At 41.0% G+C, this 17,139-nt stretch overlaps 1 protein-coding gene across 16 annotated transcripts in view; it reads right to left on the bottom strand.

Moving 5' to 3' along the window:
- OBSCN (obscurin, cytoskeletal calmodulin and titin-interacting RhoGEF) overlaps positions 1-17,139 on the bottom strand; it is a 511,999-nt gene that overhangs the window by 293,955 nt on the left and 200,905 nt on the right. For 10 of the 16 annotated variants that reach the window (XM_068235137.1, XM_068235143.1, XM_068235140.1 and 7 more), the window contains 7 exons: positions 15,682-15,948; positions 11,171-11,437; positions 8,687-8,953; positions 7,589-7,855; positions 6,245-6,511; positions 4,574-4,840; positions 2,278-2,544 (listed from right to left, as the gene is read on the bottom strand). The exons of 3 other annotated variants lie outside the window; for them this stretch is intronic. In XM_068235137.1, the coding sequence (XP_068091238.1) occupies positions 2,278-2,544; positions 4,574-4,840; positions 6,245-6,511; positions 7,589-7,855; positions 8,687-8,953; positions 11,171-11,437; positions 15,682-15,948 (1,869 nt within the window). The remainder of the gene's footprint in view (positions 1-2,277; positions 2,545-4,573; positions 4,841-6,244; positions 6,512-7,588; positions 7,856-8,686; positions 8,954-11,170; positions 11,438-15,681; positions 15,949-17,139) is intronic. 3 more of the 16 variants (XM_068235139.1, XM_068235146.1, XM_068235148.1) reach the window with 3 other exon arrangements.

Here is a 17,139-nt window from a genome sequence, read left to right as displayed (position 1 = left end):
TTTCCTGCGGTGATTCGCCGGCGATTCCGCAACGCTATAGTGGAAACGGGCCCTTACCATATTGCAGCTAGGGAGAACTGCTGCTAACATTATTTAAAATATGGTCTTAAATTATAGGCAACTCCTATAGAAACTTGCAACACCCTATACCTTGGTATGTCCCATGGAAGTTCTACTATTAAGTATTAACTGCATTATAATTCTATGTCTCTACCCAAAACGTCTTTGCGTTGCACCTATAAGGCCTGTAGATCTATTAGTGGTATTGCTTGTTGATCATATTATGTATGATATTCTATAGAACATTGTACAATTTTCTTCTGGTTACTCACATTGTATTTGAATACCAAATAAAAACTATTGAAACAAAAAAATGGTAATGCATGCTTTTTGACCTTATATAAGACCACAGGAACTGACATAGAAAACTCAATATTGAGACATATATAATCTTTTGTTTATTTGCGATTTAATTTACTGATGTATTTGTTTGCATTTTTACATACAGATAGATTTATTTCTCCAGGGAACAGGATGGATACGTAGGAGTGTGATCACTATATCCGCTAAATGAAACCTGCCATGATAAACACAGCTGCCTTCGTGTGACAACATATTTATTTACACTGTGACATATGTGCACATTAGCATTACTTTATCTATTAATGAAGAAAGATGTGGGTTTGTTAATGAATGACACAAACATATTGCACAGATGCTGTGATTTCTGATATATTATTATTATTATTATGAACTGAGTTACGCAGATTACAACGTATATACGACGCATGTGTGTCTCTGAGCTCTTCCCACCGTCAAAAACGTGATAACCGCCCCCTCTTCCGTAACTTGTTCCCCCACCCTTGATTGGACAACATTGTACACGTATAGGTAAAAGGCTGCGCATCCCTGACCCAATACTGTACAATTGAATGGTTAATCGCTGTGGCGCACACCGCCCCTCTGGACTAAAATGTACGCCCGCATCCAAACAATGCAATACTGGTCTATGGAGAAATTTTAGCTTCCATCATAGTTTTGCATGCAAAAATATAGATATACTGGACATCTGCACCAACGTTGAGGTAAATCTCCAGAGCAGATGTCCTAACACTAAACTGACCTAAGTTAAAAGCAAATGTCTTTACCCTGGCAGCTGCTATGCTAAAATGTGTAACTTACATTCAATACAGACAGCAGGAAACAAAGCAAGCGCTCACCAATATGGGCCGCATCTGAATGACTCACCACCTCATATGCACCGCTTAAATAGCGGTGCATATGAGGTGGTGAGTCATTCAGATGCGGCCCATATTGGTGAGCGCTTGCTTTGTTTCCTAACATTGTACACGTGTCCGCACCTCAGGCAGGCACCAGCCAGAAGCAGAGTAGGACACAGACCCGCCCCCTGACAAGAAAGATAGGTAGGGGTTGTTTATTTTGGTTGAACAAAATTGCTCACCTGCTTTTATTTTAAAGGGGATCACAAGCCCACTTTAAATAAAAAAAAAAAACAATTTCAGGTGTGCTTATATTTCTAATTCCTTCACAGTCACTTCACAATGGGCTATTTACTTTCCAACCTCAAAGACAAAAAATGATAACAATTTGAAAGCAATCTTTTTGAATTAAAGTGTACCTGAGGTGTTATGCGACATGATGACATAAACATGTGTATGTACAGTGCATAACATATTCATAACTAGACTGTATTTCTTTTTTTTGTCTTTCTGCCTTAAAGAGTTAACCTTCAGGCATGCAAGTGACAGTTTCTCTCTTGTCGGACCCTTGTCGAATTATAATCCTCACTAATAAAGAATTACAGCCACAAAACTCTTTGCTAGCTCTTTAAAACACTTTCGCAACATTCTACAGCCTACAGCCTGTTCAGACTTTCATGAAGAGAAGCTGTGCTTGTGGAAGTGTGTCATCTGTTGTTCATTGTTTAACGATATTTGTACACACGGTCTCACATGAGCGATAATTAACCAAGCAGATCTATCAGGAAAGATCGTTCACTGTGGTAGTGGTAGTTTTCACTAAATATATTGTCTTGATGAAAATTCATGTCCAGCTACTTTTACCTTTGAGTGGAACCATAGTCATGGAATCACCAAAGGGCCACTTTCGGAAGGGTGTAAATTAAGTCTGAAGAACAGTAACAAAATTGTGTTATTGTATAATGATGATAGGACAGTGCTCATGTGTTATGTTTAGGAATTCTGTTCTACCTTGGACTTCATGTAATATTTACCTTGGACTTGATGTAATATTTACCTTGGACTTGCAGATGCCCTGTTGTACGTACATCTCCACAGACACAGGTGTATTCTCCAGTGTCTTCTTCTCCAACGTCCATGATGGTCATCTCTACAATTGCCCCTCTCTGCTGCATGGTGTACTTCTCACCAGAACTCAAAACTCTGTCTCCTTTCAGCCACTCGACAGGGACGTCCGGCTTGTTCAGCTTACAGGAAACCGTGGCCTTTTCTCCCTCCGCAACATCAGCCGCCTTCATTTCCTCTTCAAACAGCACCGGAATGGCTAAAAGTATCCAAAAGTAATAAAATAATCATTTTGTTCTGCCTTACAGCCGAACTTTATCAAAAAGTCTTTGGTTCACAGTCAGCCTGCACAAAATCGTCTTTACTACTGGAAGACGTGACAAAAAGCAGACATCACCAACTGCCATTATTTATAACCACACCCCGTGCCAATGCGATAGGCTAAATGTTTTTTTTTTATAGATATACATATGCATAGAGGGAGATACTGGTTGTTTGGCATGTGGAAACAGCTGTTATATCCCACAATGCAACAAGGCAAGACCTAGGTCCTGACATCACACTGTGGGAGGGGTTTCACCACAATATCAGCCATACAGAGCCCCCTGATGATCTATTTGACAAAAAGGTAAAGATTTCTCATTGGAAAGGGGGTGTCAGCTTCTGATTGAGATACAGTTAAATCCTTGGTTACAGTTCCTCTTTAAATTAAACATGAGATGAATTACATAAAAGGATTTTTACTTATACAAACAAACAACAAACAAACACAGAACATTTATATTGCGCTTTTCTCCTGGCGGACTCAAAGCGCCAGAGCTGCAACCACTAGGGTGCGCTCTATAGGCAGTAGCAGTGTTAGGGAGACTTGCCCAAGGTCTCCTACTGAATAGGTGCTGGCTTACTGAACAGGCAGAGCCGAGATTTGAACCCAGGTCTCCTGTGTCAGAGACAGAGCCCTTAAAGGGACACTTAAGTCAAACAAAAAAAAAATGAGTTTTACTCACCTAGGGCTTCCAGTAGCCCCCTGCAGCTGTCCGGTGCCCTCGCCGCCTCTCTCCGATCCTCCTGGCCCCACCGGCAACTACTTCCTGTTTCGGTGACAGGAGCTGACAGGCTGGGGACACGAGTGATTCTTCGTGTTCCCAGACACATTAGCACCCTCTATGCTGCTATATGGTATATGATATATGCTATAGCAGCTTAGATGGCGCTATTGTGGCCAGGAATGCGAACAATCACTCGCGTCCCCAGCCTGTCAGCTCCTGTCACCGAAAAAGGAAGTGGCTGCCGTCGGGGCCAGGAGGATCGGAGGGAGACGGCGAGGGCACCGGACAGCTGCAGAGGGCTATTGGAAGCTCCAGGTGAGTAAAACTCATTTTTTTTGTTTGACTTAAGTGTCCCTTTAACCATTACACTATCCAGCCGCTTCCTCCAGCCCCCTTTAGTCCATCTGTTCCCTTGGAGTCCATCCAGTCCCCTCCGTTACACCACTGTGCATCCTGCAATCCAGCTGGGTTGCTAGTCACTGTGTATGCGTGGTCTAGGGGGTGTGCACCACCCAATCGCACTCACATGGTCAGGGGCATTATGCACAAGCACAGTTACAGAGTTAAAGAACTGCGCATGTGCAGAATGCTTCCTGCAATGGGAGCGCAATGGGAGCAGCCAACACTATGCATGCGCAGTATAGTGACTTGTGACAATACTGAGGGGACCTAGTGGATGGAGAGAGAGCTAACAGACTACAAGGGGCTAGAAGAAGCCCAAATAAGTAGACATCCTTTGATGCAATTTATCTAGGTACATCTTAAAGCAAATATGTAGCAAAAATAAACGTAAAGAGAAACCGTGACCAGGAATTGAACTTCATCAGTAGCTGATACCCCCTTTCCCATGAGAAATCTTTTCCTTTTCACAAACTGATCATCGAGGGGCTCTGTATGGCTGATATTGTGGTGAAACCCCTCCCACAGTGTGATGTCAGGACCATGGTTCTGACAGCTTCCTTTCTGTGAATCTCGTTGCATTGTGGGAAATAGCTGTTTAAAGCTGTTTCCAACTGCCAAAAAAGCAAGCAGCAGCTACTTCCAGTGACATCACCTGCCAGCAGTAAACATATCACCATGTGATAAATATCATGTAAATCAGGGAGAGGAAAGATTTTTCAATGGGCAAACACTGATTAAATCATATACACATAATTATTGTAAAAATGAAGCACCTTTTTATTACATTATTTTCACTGGAGTTCCTCTTTAAGTGTTTTTTTTTTTTTTGTTCTTTACCTTCTACTGTCAAAACTGCCGCAGTTGTCTTGTCGCCACACACACAGGTGTACTGCCCGGCATCCTTTACGGTAACGGTATGGATGATGAGCTCAGCCGATGAACCATCTTGTCTGATGCTGACCCGTCCCCCATGGTTCAGTGCCTCCTGGCCTTTCTTCCACTCCACCGCGAGGTTGGGTTTATTGAGTGCACAAGAGAAAGTTGCGGTGTCACCTTCTGTCACTTCAACACCTTTCAAAGGCTCTTTAAAAACAACTGGCAGGGCTAAAGAATAATAAAGAGGATGAAGGAATAAAATCAGTATAATTTTATTAGCAAGGAATAGTTTTCTACGTAAGAGGTTGAGAAATTGGATTTGTTGGCTTATACAAAATATTGGTATGGTGCTATAATAAGGAGTTTCCGATTCACTGAGCATAAGAAGGTCAAATTTCTAACCAATGAATAAAGGAAAAATGTAGATATCTGCAAAATATTGCTAGATTTATATAGTCAACTAAACGTAAAATTGCACTACACAAAAATAGCAATGAGGATGATAAGTGAATGTAAGCAGTATATAGAGGAGAAGTTTATGTTGGGAGGAGTAGATTAGTCTGGCTGCTGCATTCAATCATGATAGATGGTAAGGGGTGATGTGGTTCTGAGGAAGGCAAGACAGGGTGTTGTAGTAGTCCAGAAGGGAGGGCATGGACGAGGAGTTTGGCAGTGTCCGGGTCAGGAAGGGGAGATGTTGCGTAAATGGAGTTTGCAGGCAATGGTTTGGATGTGGGGGGTGAATGAGAGGGCTGAGTCAAGGGTGACACCCAGGCAGTGGGCTTGTGCAACTGGGTGGAAAATAGTTAATATAGGCACTAAAAAACAGCAAAGATGTTTTCTGTATCAGTCTCGTAGACACTATGGGCCATATCAATGAACTTAATCTATTTATAGATATTTAGATGTTAAACCTTGTCAATAAAATACTTTTAAAGCTCCCACCAAGCAAGTAATTACTCAAAATTAGTTTGAAATTGTCTTAGGTATTTTTTAGTACTTTTACAATTGCTAAGTACTGAAAAATATTTTTTTTTAAAAAGAGGAAAAGCTATCTCTGTGGCTATCTCAAGTGTTGAAATTATTATTATTATTATTATTATTATTTTACATAAGATGAAAAAAAAATTCCAGGGAGAAAACTAAAGAGAAAAAGATTAGAGTTTTCTCCCAGGAGATAATTTTACTTAAGAAAAATACCTGAACTATTTATCAGTTAGAGTATTTTTTCATTTTGCAGTTTCATTTTCCTTTATGTTATGTTAAACATAAAACAACTATGGGCCCGATTCACAAAGCGGTGCTAACCTAGTTAGCACGCCTAAAGACTTTGGACTTGCTAACTAGGGTGCTAAGTAGTTAGCACGCACAAAGCTTTAATAAGCCTCGCGCAGTTATTCGCGCAAAACTTTACGCGCGTAAAGTTTTGTGCGCATAACTTTGCGCGTGACGCGATTCGCGCGCGAAATAGCGCGCGAAAAGCTCTTTTAGGCATGCTAAGGGGCGTTTTACAGCCGTGCTAACAGTTAGCACCACTTTGTGAATCAAGCCCCATGTGTTCACATTGCTTACTCCTTAAGCGAATTTTACTTTGACAGTTTGAACAAATTACTACTCAATGGAAAAATTTACCTTTGACTGTTAGTGATGCTGTTGACTTTTGGTCTTCGCACACACAAGTGTACTGGTCTTCATCGGTCAATTCTAGATCATTTATCCAGAGTTCTACTCGAGATCCCTCCTGTTTCATGTCATACTTATTCGTGGGCCTTAGTAGAGTCTCACCCTTCTTCCATTGCACCGACGCAGACTGCTTGGTCAGCTCGCAGGACAAAACCGCTGCTCCTCCTTCTGTAGCCTCAATGCTGGTCAACTCCACACTGAAACGTGCCGGTAATTCTGATATAAAGGAGAAACAAAAAGTAGACATGCATGAGACACATTTCTTGGTTCGTAGAGAGAGAATATAGAATTCACATATTTAAAGCGGATCCGAGATGAAAAACTAAATATAACAAGTGACTTGTCTATATATCTTATCTAACGTTTAGATAGTTTACACAGCAAATCTATCTTCAAACCGCTTCAACAGTATATTCATATTTTTTCCTGTGATACAATGGGAGCAGACATGTTTTCTGCTTGTCACTATTACACAATTACACACACAGGTAAGCTTATCTGTATCTAGGCATGCTAATCTGCATATTCTGTGAAAACTGTACTCTTATCTCCTCCATTACACAGGCAACTGATCTGTATCTGCACTGCAGCTCTCAGATTGTGAAAACTCTGCCTCTGAAATCTATAGCTAGTAACACCTTTTTCACCTGCCCAGACTGAAATCCCACAATCCCTTGCAAGCGCCAAGGCACTCTGGAGAAGCTGTGGGTGTGGCTTATTTAGTTTATAGGAAATTAGGGTATTAAAACAAAACAAGTATTTGGCTTGAGGAATGCCCTATAAACTATATGTAAGGAACACAATTATGCAATGAGTAAAAGTTCATCTCGGATCCACTTTAAAAAAGTTAAAGTCCATTTTAATGATCTTGCTGGCCTTTAAAGTGCAAATCAAACAAATACAGTAAACACCAGATAAATACATAAATGCACTCCAGTCTCCACTCGTTGGCTCGCCCGCTTTCCTTAATTGGCATGTGGATGTAGAAAATGTGTATAAATATGTGTTAAGTGTACCCTGGAAAGTGTAATATGCTGGCACTACAGTATATACAATACAGTATACTAGAAATAATAATAAATAATAATAATAAAAAAATAAGGGCCACATACAGAAGACTATATCACAAGGATAGCAGAATACCAAAATGAACAGGGTAATTGTTCTCTTAGTCTTTGTGTTTTCGGGATAGGAAATTAATTATGAATCTTTCAATTAATGATTAGTTGTTCTTCCATAGTGCCACAAACATTTACTTCTAAGTTTGTAAAGTAATTAGTTTGGAGTTCTTACCAATTACAGTCAGGGTCGCTGTGGTTGCCTCTTCTCCACACAAGCAGGTGTAGTTCCCAGAATCCTTCAGGTCAAGATTACAGATTATGAGCTCAGCATGAACGTCCTCTTGCCTCATCTTATATTTGTCACCTGGTTTGAGGGTCTGGTGCCCTTTCTTCCATTCCACCCGTGATGTGGGCTTGGTCAACCAACAATGAAAAATGGCTTCCTGCCCTTCTGTTTCTTCTTTGTTTTTCAATCCCTCTATAAACAGCGCGGGCAGTTCTAACAAAAGCGATAGAAATATGTTCTGACTAAAACATAATGAGGCTTACTAAAATGATGCCGTGGAGAAAAAGCGCTGAATGAAGACAAGCAGGACCTCCATGCAATGACGAATAGTAATGTGCTCCATAGAATGATGTCACAGACTGCAAGACACAGGTGTGTGTGACCAAACAACAGACATTTCTTTTAGTCCTTTTATATTAAATTTGATTTCTGAAACATTTTCTTCCAGGAAAATGTTATTATAGGATTTAACCTTTTAGCAGCCAGTTTATTTAGAGGCTTTCAAGTGCTCCAGATAAATTTATTTTAGAACTTAAAAAAAAAAAGTTCTTTAGTAGCTTTCCTAGCTTCTAATTAGTACTGCAGTAATGTGTATTTATAGCCTGTTGCAAAATATTAAAATATTTTCATGATAATACTCATGTTCTTTTTATTGTTAAAAAATAGAATTTCTATATTTCATACTATTTGTATCGGTATTGTTAATTCTAAATCCATTACTTTTACAGTTTCAGAAATTCTCAATGGCTTTGGGAAATATATGAGAGAGTCCCATGGATTTTATTAACTACATAGACCATTAAAGTCATGAAGTTAAGAGGTTTTGAACTATAAATATATATGTGAAAGACACTTTCAAATATCTAAATACATAAACAGAACATAGACTGTATTAAGACAATGAAAATCTATAAGAAATATATGAGAAAGATGGCTGAACAAGATGATGAAACAGTCTACAAATGACACATAAAAGGTGACTCCGACTTTTGGTCCAAGAAACAGACATGGAATGTCACATAAAGACTGTCTGCTTATATTTACCCTCCACTGATAGTTTTGCAGAGCTTTGCTGTTCTCCGACCACACAAATGTAATCTCCGGAATCCTTCAGGTCTAGATTTTGGATTTTCAGCTCTGCAATGGTTCCTTCCTGGTGTAAGATGTACTTTTCACTTGCTTCGATAACAGATCCATTCTTCTTCCAAGAAACGGGAACACCAGCCTTACTTATCTCACAACGCAAGGTGGCAGCCTGGCCTTCAGTAGCCACTTCATTCTGAACTTCTTCCACAAAGACAGTGGGGATGGCTACAGGGTATGGAATGAAGAGGCAGACTTAACACAGGAAGGGGCATCTGGACATATAGTGTTATTGTCCTAGCCTTCCTAGAGCTGGGGACCCCATGAAAATTTTGATGTGAGGACTCATCCTCCATAATTATTCCGCCTCAAAGAGGAGTTCTAATCACCGGATAATAATGCAGGGCTTCCTATGAACATGATATTATAATAAGGAAAAATTATGGACAGAAAGTGGAAGTTTGTGAAAATTCTCCAAATTTCTGAATCGGCATGCCAATACACGGAAGATGTTCTGAGCATACTCATACTTGATTGCTGGCAAAAAGGCCATCGAAGCCTTGACTGGTTACCGAAGCATTGTTATAATGAACCGAGGAAGTGGGAAACCTTGTGAAACATGTTGTCCTGTGTCTAAAAAAATGTACTTTGTCTGCCAACATGGTGGCATACTGTTTTGGAGGAGATACGGTTAGTCCCGACCCCTCCTCCTTTTTGAACTGTTTTTAATTATTTTATAATTGTTGGTGCCTCTTACTGTTACTGTTAGTTTTGACCACCGCGGGGTTAAGTTGAGTATTTTTACCCTCCCCACGTATTCCTTAGAGTGAGAAGATCTGATCACTGGTTGGTTGCTGAAGCAGAACATTTCGGCGCCCGGCGCCAAAGCTGGGTGCTGTCATATGCTGCATGTCCCGCGTAAGAGTAATCTGCGGGTTCTGCAAATGCCAGATACATCCTTCTGAGACCTTCTGAGACCCTATAACTCAGAGGTAGAATAATATTTAACACTGTTGGGGATTTGATTCAGCTTACCCTGCACCCAGCTTACCGATGGCTCAATAATACCTATGCTTGTCACACCTGCTTTGTTGTTGTCTAACAGAGGGCCCAATGTTGGGAGTAACCTTCTTTATATTACTTATATTTTTCCAGTTCTTGACATACTACAGTATTATTGGATCTCCATCTTTCTCCCTTTCTTTGAGCCTTCCCGGGTATATACTGCACTCTTAGGCTGTACTCAATTTAAAAAAAAACAGTTACTGAGTTGGTCTTTAACTATTTAGAATTCACATTTAATAAATGCTTTTGTTGCTTTTGTTTGGTTATTTTTATAGTTTGCTAAAATGACACACAAAAAAAGCAAACTGGAAATTCAATATACTGACACTGATCACACTAAAGAAAGATATTCAAGTCAAGGTGCATACCAAAAAAATGTCTTCGCTCACAAGGATTGGTACTTGAACCCTCAGCCACCAGGTTAGAGTCTTGTCCTGTACAGAAGTGTCAATAGCCTAGAGGCTAGCAAACCATTCTGTTGCTATGGAGAGGGGAGAAGTGAAGCAGGTTTTTTTGGTGCATGGCACTCAACGCTGAGGACCGAAACTAGGCAGTGCTATAACAGTAATGTTACAGTGCTCAGGGTGCGTAAGGGTAATTTGGGGTTCCAGAGATCACAGGACCCAAATTACATCTCCCTCCTAGTTGCTATGAATCAGAGGGGTAATAGTATTTAATGCCCCCAGGGCTTTGAGCAGCAGTTATGTGGGAGAAGGGCCAACTGAGTGACATGGAGTGAGTAGGAGAACAATAGAGTCGGCCTGCGCTCAGTCGAGATAATATGCCGGTCTTGATCTCTCAATAGTGCAAAGGGGGTGGGGGGTGGGGGGGAGGTGTCATCATATACATGCTAGATTCTCAGCAGAGCCAACCCCAACTGGTCACCTCGGCCAAGAATCATCCAGCATGTGTACAGCGCTTAATAGTTGGCTACAACGATGGTGGATTATAACAGTCTCTACCCAACACCAGAAAAGTCTACATAATTCAAGGGTTATCATTCCACATTCTACAATGAACCACCAAGAACAGAGACACAAGAATAGGACATCTTAATGAATGTAGTAGTTTTTGATGAAGGTGAATTTGGTAGTCCATGTTAACGTGAAAAGTGAGGACAGATGAGACCATGCTGACAAAATTACCGAAATGCAAGTTACAAGATGGATGAACAAACAGTTAGAAATGACATTTCCAGATGGCAAGAACAAAGTTGTGGAAATGGCAGAAAAGACGCGTGAGAAATGGTGATGGCAGATGGTAGATTATTAGTGCAGACAGGATGGTGAGGAGATGAAATCAAGGTGAGCGTGATGGTTCACAGAAGATAAATGAGGAGTCAACAAAAAGATGATTATTGGATGAGGAAACGATTGTTACCCTTCACAGTCATGGAAGCGGTGGTCTGATGGTCTCCACATATGCATGTGTATTCCCCAGCATCTTCCAGATCTAATCGATTTATGACCAATTCAGCAGCAAGACCTTCTTGGATAAACCTATATTTATCTCCAGATTTGAGAATCTTCTGTCCCTTTTTCCACTCTAGAGATGCTTTCGGTTTGGTCAAAACACATCGCAAGCTTACCGACTCTCCCTCCAGACCTTCTTTGCTTTTCAGTTCCTCTTTAAATTGTGGAGGAACAGCTGAGCGTAGGACAAAAACAGAATTTCAGAATGGAGGAAACTTCAACATACTAACTTAGCTATGTAAACTGATGTAATATTAGTAATACATCATATGGATCTATTAATACATATGTGAAAGGCAAAACTAATAAGGGGATTCATTATTAAATCTACCACCTTGAATGATAATTGACACACATTTTAAATATCCTTTCTTTTCCCTCTCCCTTCCATACCCCTGTTCTTTATCCAGCAAAAGTCTTCTGACAACACCATAAATAGCCACTAGAATACTCAGGGCCAGATTTCTGTAAAGGCAAGGAAGGCCCGGACCTTGGGCAGTTGCTGGCCAAATGGGGTACCTGAACATGAAAGAGGGGGCTGAAAATGGGGAGCAACACATGATCCCTAAGAGAGCTCTCATAAAAGAGAGGCGCTAAAGTGAATGGATGGGCTACAGTACATGGATGATACACATGGAAGAGGGGGCTGCACATGGAATGGGTGGGGCTACAGTACATGGATGATACACATGGAAGAGGGGGCTGCACATGGAATGGGTGGGGCTACAGTACATGGATGATACACATGGAAGAGGGGGCTGCACATGGAATGGGTGGGGCTACAGTACATGGATGATACACATGGAAGAGGGGGCTGCACATGGAATGGGTGGGGCACTGCTACACATGAAAGGTGAGCCACAACATACTTTGCCTAGTGGCACAAAAAGTATAAATCATACTGTATACTATAATTCAAAATTAAAGCTCAAAAAGTATTTTAAAAAAATAATAAACTATACTGTATTGATTCCTGTACTTTTATTATAATATACAGCAGGGTTTAAACCTATATTCAAGCCCAGACACCACTGCATGTTTTTAGATAACCTCATGCACACTGGTTAGCAGTGAACCATTATATGTGGTAAAACATTCACAGGTGCCTTTATAAATACTAGAGAACTCAAACTGTTGTATTTGCATGATTTTGCACATGATTAAATTCACAACATTATAAAAAAATGATTTCATGTTAAGCTGATTTGACCTTTAAAGCGGTGTAAAACCCTGACATAATATTCAATAAAAACACGTTTTCCTACTTTTTATATGCCATACGGTTAGCATATTGGCTTTTGTGCATAAGTATTATTATTCATTTATAAATTATACATTCCTAAAATACACTAATTTTACTCTGAGAGCTGACTTTGAATTTTATTTATAACTGCTTTATTCATCCTCTAACTTAACCCATCCTCTAACGCCCAGGAGGGGGCGCAGCACTTTTTTTAAAATTTTTTTAAATCATGTAGCGAGCCCTGGGCTCGCTACATGATAGACGCCGCGCAGCGGCATCCCCCCACCCACTCCGATCGCCTTCGGCGATCAGAGTAAGCAGGAAATCCCGTTCAGAACGGGATTTCCTGCTGGGCTTCCCCGGTCGCCATGGCGACGAGGCGGGATGACGTCACCGACGTCATGACGTCAGAGGGAGTCCCGGTCCACCCCTCAGCGCTGCCTGGCTCTGATTGGCCAGGCTGCGCAAGGGGCCTGGGGGGGGGAAGGGCTGCGCGGCACGGCGGGTAGCGGTTGATCGGCGGCGATCGGAAGTTACACGCAGCTAGCAAAGTGCTAGCTGCGTGTAACAAAAAAAAAATTATGCAAATCGGCAAACCAGGGCCTGAGAAATCCTCCTGCGCGATATACCCCGAGCTCAGCTCGGGATTATCGGCCAGGAGGTTAATCAGAAAGCATCAGAAATAATTTATGCTTGTCTGTGTGAGACCCAGTGGTGTAAGAGAAGGCTTTGTTTACATCCCTGACTTGATACAATTAAACACTAGATAACATTATGTAATGTTTCGGAAGCAGCCAGCTCTGCTGAAAGGGAAGCTTCTTAAGCCTGTGTTAACCCTTTGAATGCAGTTCTAGTAAAAAAAAAAATGCTGGTTGTATATAATATGCTGTAAATAATCTATTACAGCAAAGTAGAAATGCTGGGTTTCATTCCGCTTTAAGGGGTAAAAATCCCTTCCTGACTACAGGTGACAGTCAGATAAAATCCCTGTATCAACTCTGCTCGGAATTAACTAGTAATTGTAGCCATCCTTCAGTGCAAGGAAAGCAGCCAAGCCTCATTTAAATGCAGATATGGAATTTGTTATAACTACTTCCTGTTGTAAAATATTCTGCATTTTAAAATGCACCCAAACTTTGTGACCTTGTGAGATATACGGGATGTTGCACTCTTCCCCCCACCCCTCCCTACTGTATCTAATGGGAGAGGGAACTTGATCCACTGCTTAAAGAAAAATGGCCCACAATATGGCTAAATTGGAAAATCCAGGATCCCGGGCTACAGCTTACCCAATTTAAACTATCGCTAGATGGTACTTAACACCTACACGTTTTCAATATGCCCAGGGTGGGACTAAATGTTGGAGACGTGGCCAGGAAGGAGGTACAGCTATGCATATGTGGTGGTCCTGCCCTGTAGTTGAACCTTTTTGGCAAGAAATAATAGAATTTTTGAGCACTCTGTTAAAAGAACGCTTTAAAGGGAACTGAGCACATTCTCTTTCACTGGAATCTCTCCTGACATAGAAGCTGCCATGTTCCCCCCTCCCCTTCCCACATTCCTTATTTACAGAAGTCAGAGATGCTATCTTGACACATTGACACACACCATGGCTTTGAAGACACACTCCTAATTACTAACCCCCTTTGCTGATGAAAGGCATTGTTTACCTCTTGGTAATTAGCTCAATAAAACAATTAGAGGTTCTTGAAGTCTCTGCGGATGGGGACGGTCGGCAGGCCTGCTCAAACAAGCTAATTTAACTACTTTGAATGTAAAATACAAGGTAAAATTAAAGTTTATTTTAATAATGAAACAGATAGTCGGCATGCATTTTTCATGTGCTATAGAAATGTCCTGAGTGAAAAAAAGGTGCTCGGTTCACTTTAAGCTAACAGCATCAGAAGCTATCCTCAGTTTTGCTGATAAATATGATGGCATATGTTGCTGTCATATAAAAGAAATTGGAACAGTCGTGGCCAAATTTATGATAGCATCCAATGGGAAAAGCTCTGCTCCGCCAACACTGACTGAATGGTTTAACAGGATAGATACATTGCATGTATGTGGTGAAAACATTTGGAATCATCTTGTTACAAACATTTGGAATCATCTTGTTACAAATCTTGTTACAAATCACGAGGCTTAATAGATCAAATCACGAGGCTTAATAGATCGAGTGATCGGGTGTGTACCTATAGTAGATACAGGAGGACACGCACAAGACAGGGAACTGATAATGAATGCTGTAGATGTGTGGGGGAGTTGAGTGCATGAATGTGAAGAATAAATAAATAATAATAATAATCCGAACATTTGTATAGTGCTTTTCTCCTGTCGGACTCAAAGCGCTCAAGAGCTGCAGCCACTAGGACGCGCTCAGGAGGCCACCCTGCAGTGTTAGGGAGTCTTGCCTTGAACTCCTTACTGAATAGGTACTTCCTAGCCAGGATTCGAACCCTGGTCTCCCATGTCAAAGGCAGTGCCCTTAACCAGTACTCTATTCAGCCACTTAGATGAGGGAGTGGAAATGGGTGTGTTATATAATAGCGGAGCTTTGCTCCAGGCAATGCTATCCTAACTGAAGGGACAGGGAGGTGTTTGTACTACTACCTATTTTGGTTTACCTTATCGCAGTGTTAATAAAGATTAATTTTAGAAATAAGTATATTGCATCACAATCTATGATGACAGCACCCCTCAGCTCAAGTGTGCGACAAATGATAGTTGCTACACAAATGGTTGAGACCATATGTGCGGTGAGTTTGAAAGAAAGAAAAGAAAGAAGAAAAAAAAAATATGAAGATCACTTCCCCTTGTCCTTTGTACAACCCTATGGCCAAAAAGGTTGTCCAACCTTTCTTGGTAAGTGAGGTCTTTCATTCCTCTGATTAGTTGCCTGTCTTTGTCTACAAGGTCAATGTCCTACCTATAATGTGGTACTAAAAACTGTATACTCACACTCCATACTGTACATGACATTGGCTAAGTCCAGACATGATCATATTACGATGAAAAACAGTGAACACACATGTAAAACAAACTACAACTACCAAACATGAAAGGTGAGCATGCTTATGAAGAGCATGAGCGATATGAGAAAATGAATTAGATCGCACGGATAAGGAAATATCACTGTGAACGCCCAATGCTAGATACCAAAAGTGGATCATTACCCTTCACGGTCAGGGATGCCTTGGTTTGCTGGTCACCACACACACACGTGTACTCCCCAGCATCTTCCAGGTCCAACTGACTTATAACCAGCTCAGCCACAAGGCCCTCCTGTATAAATCTATATTTATCTCCGGTGATTAGAGTTTTCTGTCCCTTCTTCCAGTCCAGAGGAGCTTTGGGTTTGGTCAGCATGCAACGCAACGACACAGACTCTCCCTCCACACCTTCTTTATTCTGAAGATTTTCTTTAAATTCTGGTGGAAGAGCTGAGGATGGGGTAAAAAAAATATAAACATAAAAGTGGACATTATAAACTTGTAGGACAAGATATGTGAAATCCTGCACTGCTGGGTTGGAAAAAAGGATCAGCAGATCTGTATGGTCATTACACACTGGCAGCTCCTATTGAACCCGACTGTAGGGTAGACTTGAATACACAAGAGAGGAGGAGCGCTTCGTCCTGTCCTGTGATAATGTTTTATTAGAAACAGTGCCCAATTAAAATGACACTTACTGTGTTGAAGTAAAAACAAGCATGTCAGTGGGCATAAAAGCCCTCCTGTATGTCTTTAGGTGGGTGCAGCCTCAAACCGCAGTGGTCAACAGCCGTTTGTGGACCAGATGGAAGGGAGTCCTGAAAGCCCCACCGCAGGACCTTAGTGTGCTGGAGGCATTACGACGGTTTCGGTGTTGGACACGGCAGTTGAAGGCTGCACCCAACCAGGACAAACAGGAGGGTGTTTATGCCATTTGACATGCTTGTTTTTACTTCAACACAGTAAGTGTAATTTTTTATTGTGCACAGTTTCTAATAAAACGTTATCACACAACGATGCTCTTCTCCTCGTGTTTCTCCCATATTATAAGCTCAAAGTCTTTGTCCACCTTTCTGACAAATTTGACATGGAAATGAAAGGCTGGACAATTATTAAATCATATTTGTGACCAGTTTCAATCCTAAATATAAAATAAATCCTAGAGGAGCGGGATAAAAGTTTGAAATAAGAACCATCAATTATTCTACTGCCATGGTCTACTACAGGGTGGGCCATTTATATGGATACCCCTTAATAAAATGGGAATGGTTGGTGATATCAACTTCCTGTTTGTGGCACATTAGTATATGTGAGGGGGGAAACTTTTCAAGATGGGTGGTGACCATGGCAGCCATTTTTAAATCGGCCATTTTGAATCCAACTTTTGTGTTTTCAATAGGAAGAGGGTCATGTGACACATCAAACTTATTGGGAATTTCACAAGAAAAACAAGAATGTGCTTGGTTTTAACACAACTTTATTCTTTCATGAGTTATTTACAAGTTTCTGAACACTTATAAAATGTGTTCAATGTGCTGCCCATTGTGTTGGATTGCCAATGTAACCCTCTTCTCCCACTCTTCACACACTAATAGCAACACTGCAGGAGAAATGCTAGCACAGACTTCCAGTATCCGTATT

The sequence above is a fragment of the Hyperolius riggenbachi genome, chromosome 5, assembly GCF_040937935.1.
Source record: "Hyperolius riggenbachi isolate aHypRig1 chromosome 5, aHypRig1.pri, whole genome shotgun sequence".
Lineage (NCBI taxonomy): Eukaryota > Metazoa > Chordata > Amphibia > Anura > Hyperoliidae > Hyperolius > Hyperolius riggenbachi.
This window is presented reverse-complemented; position numbering and strand designations above follow the sequence as displayed.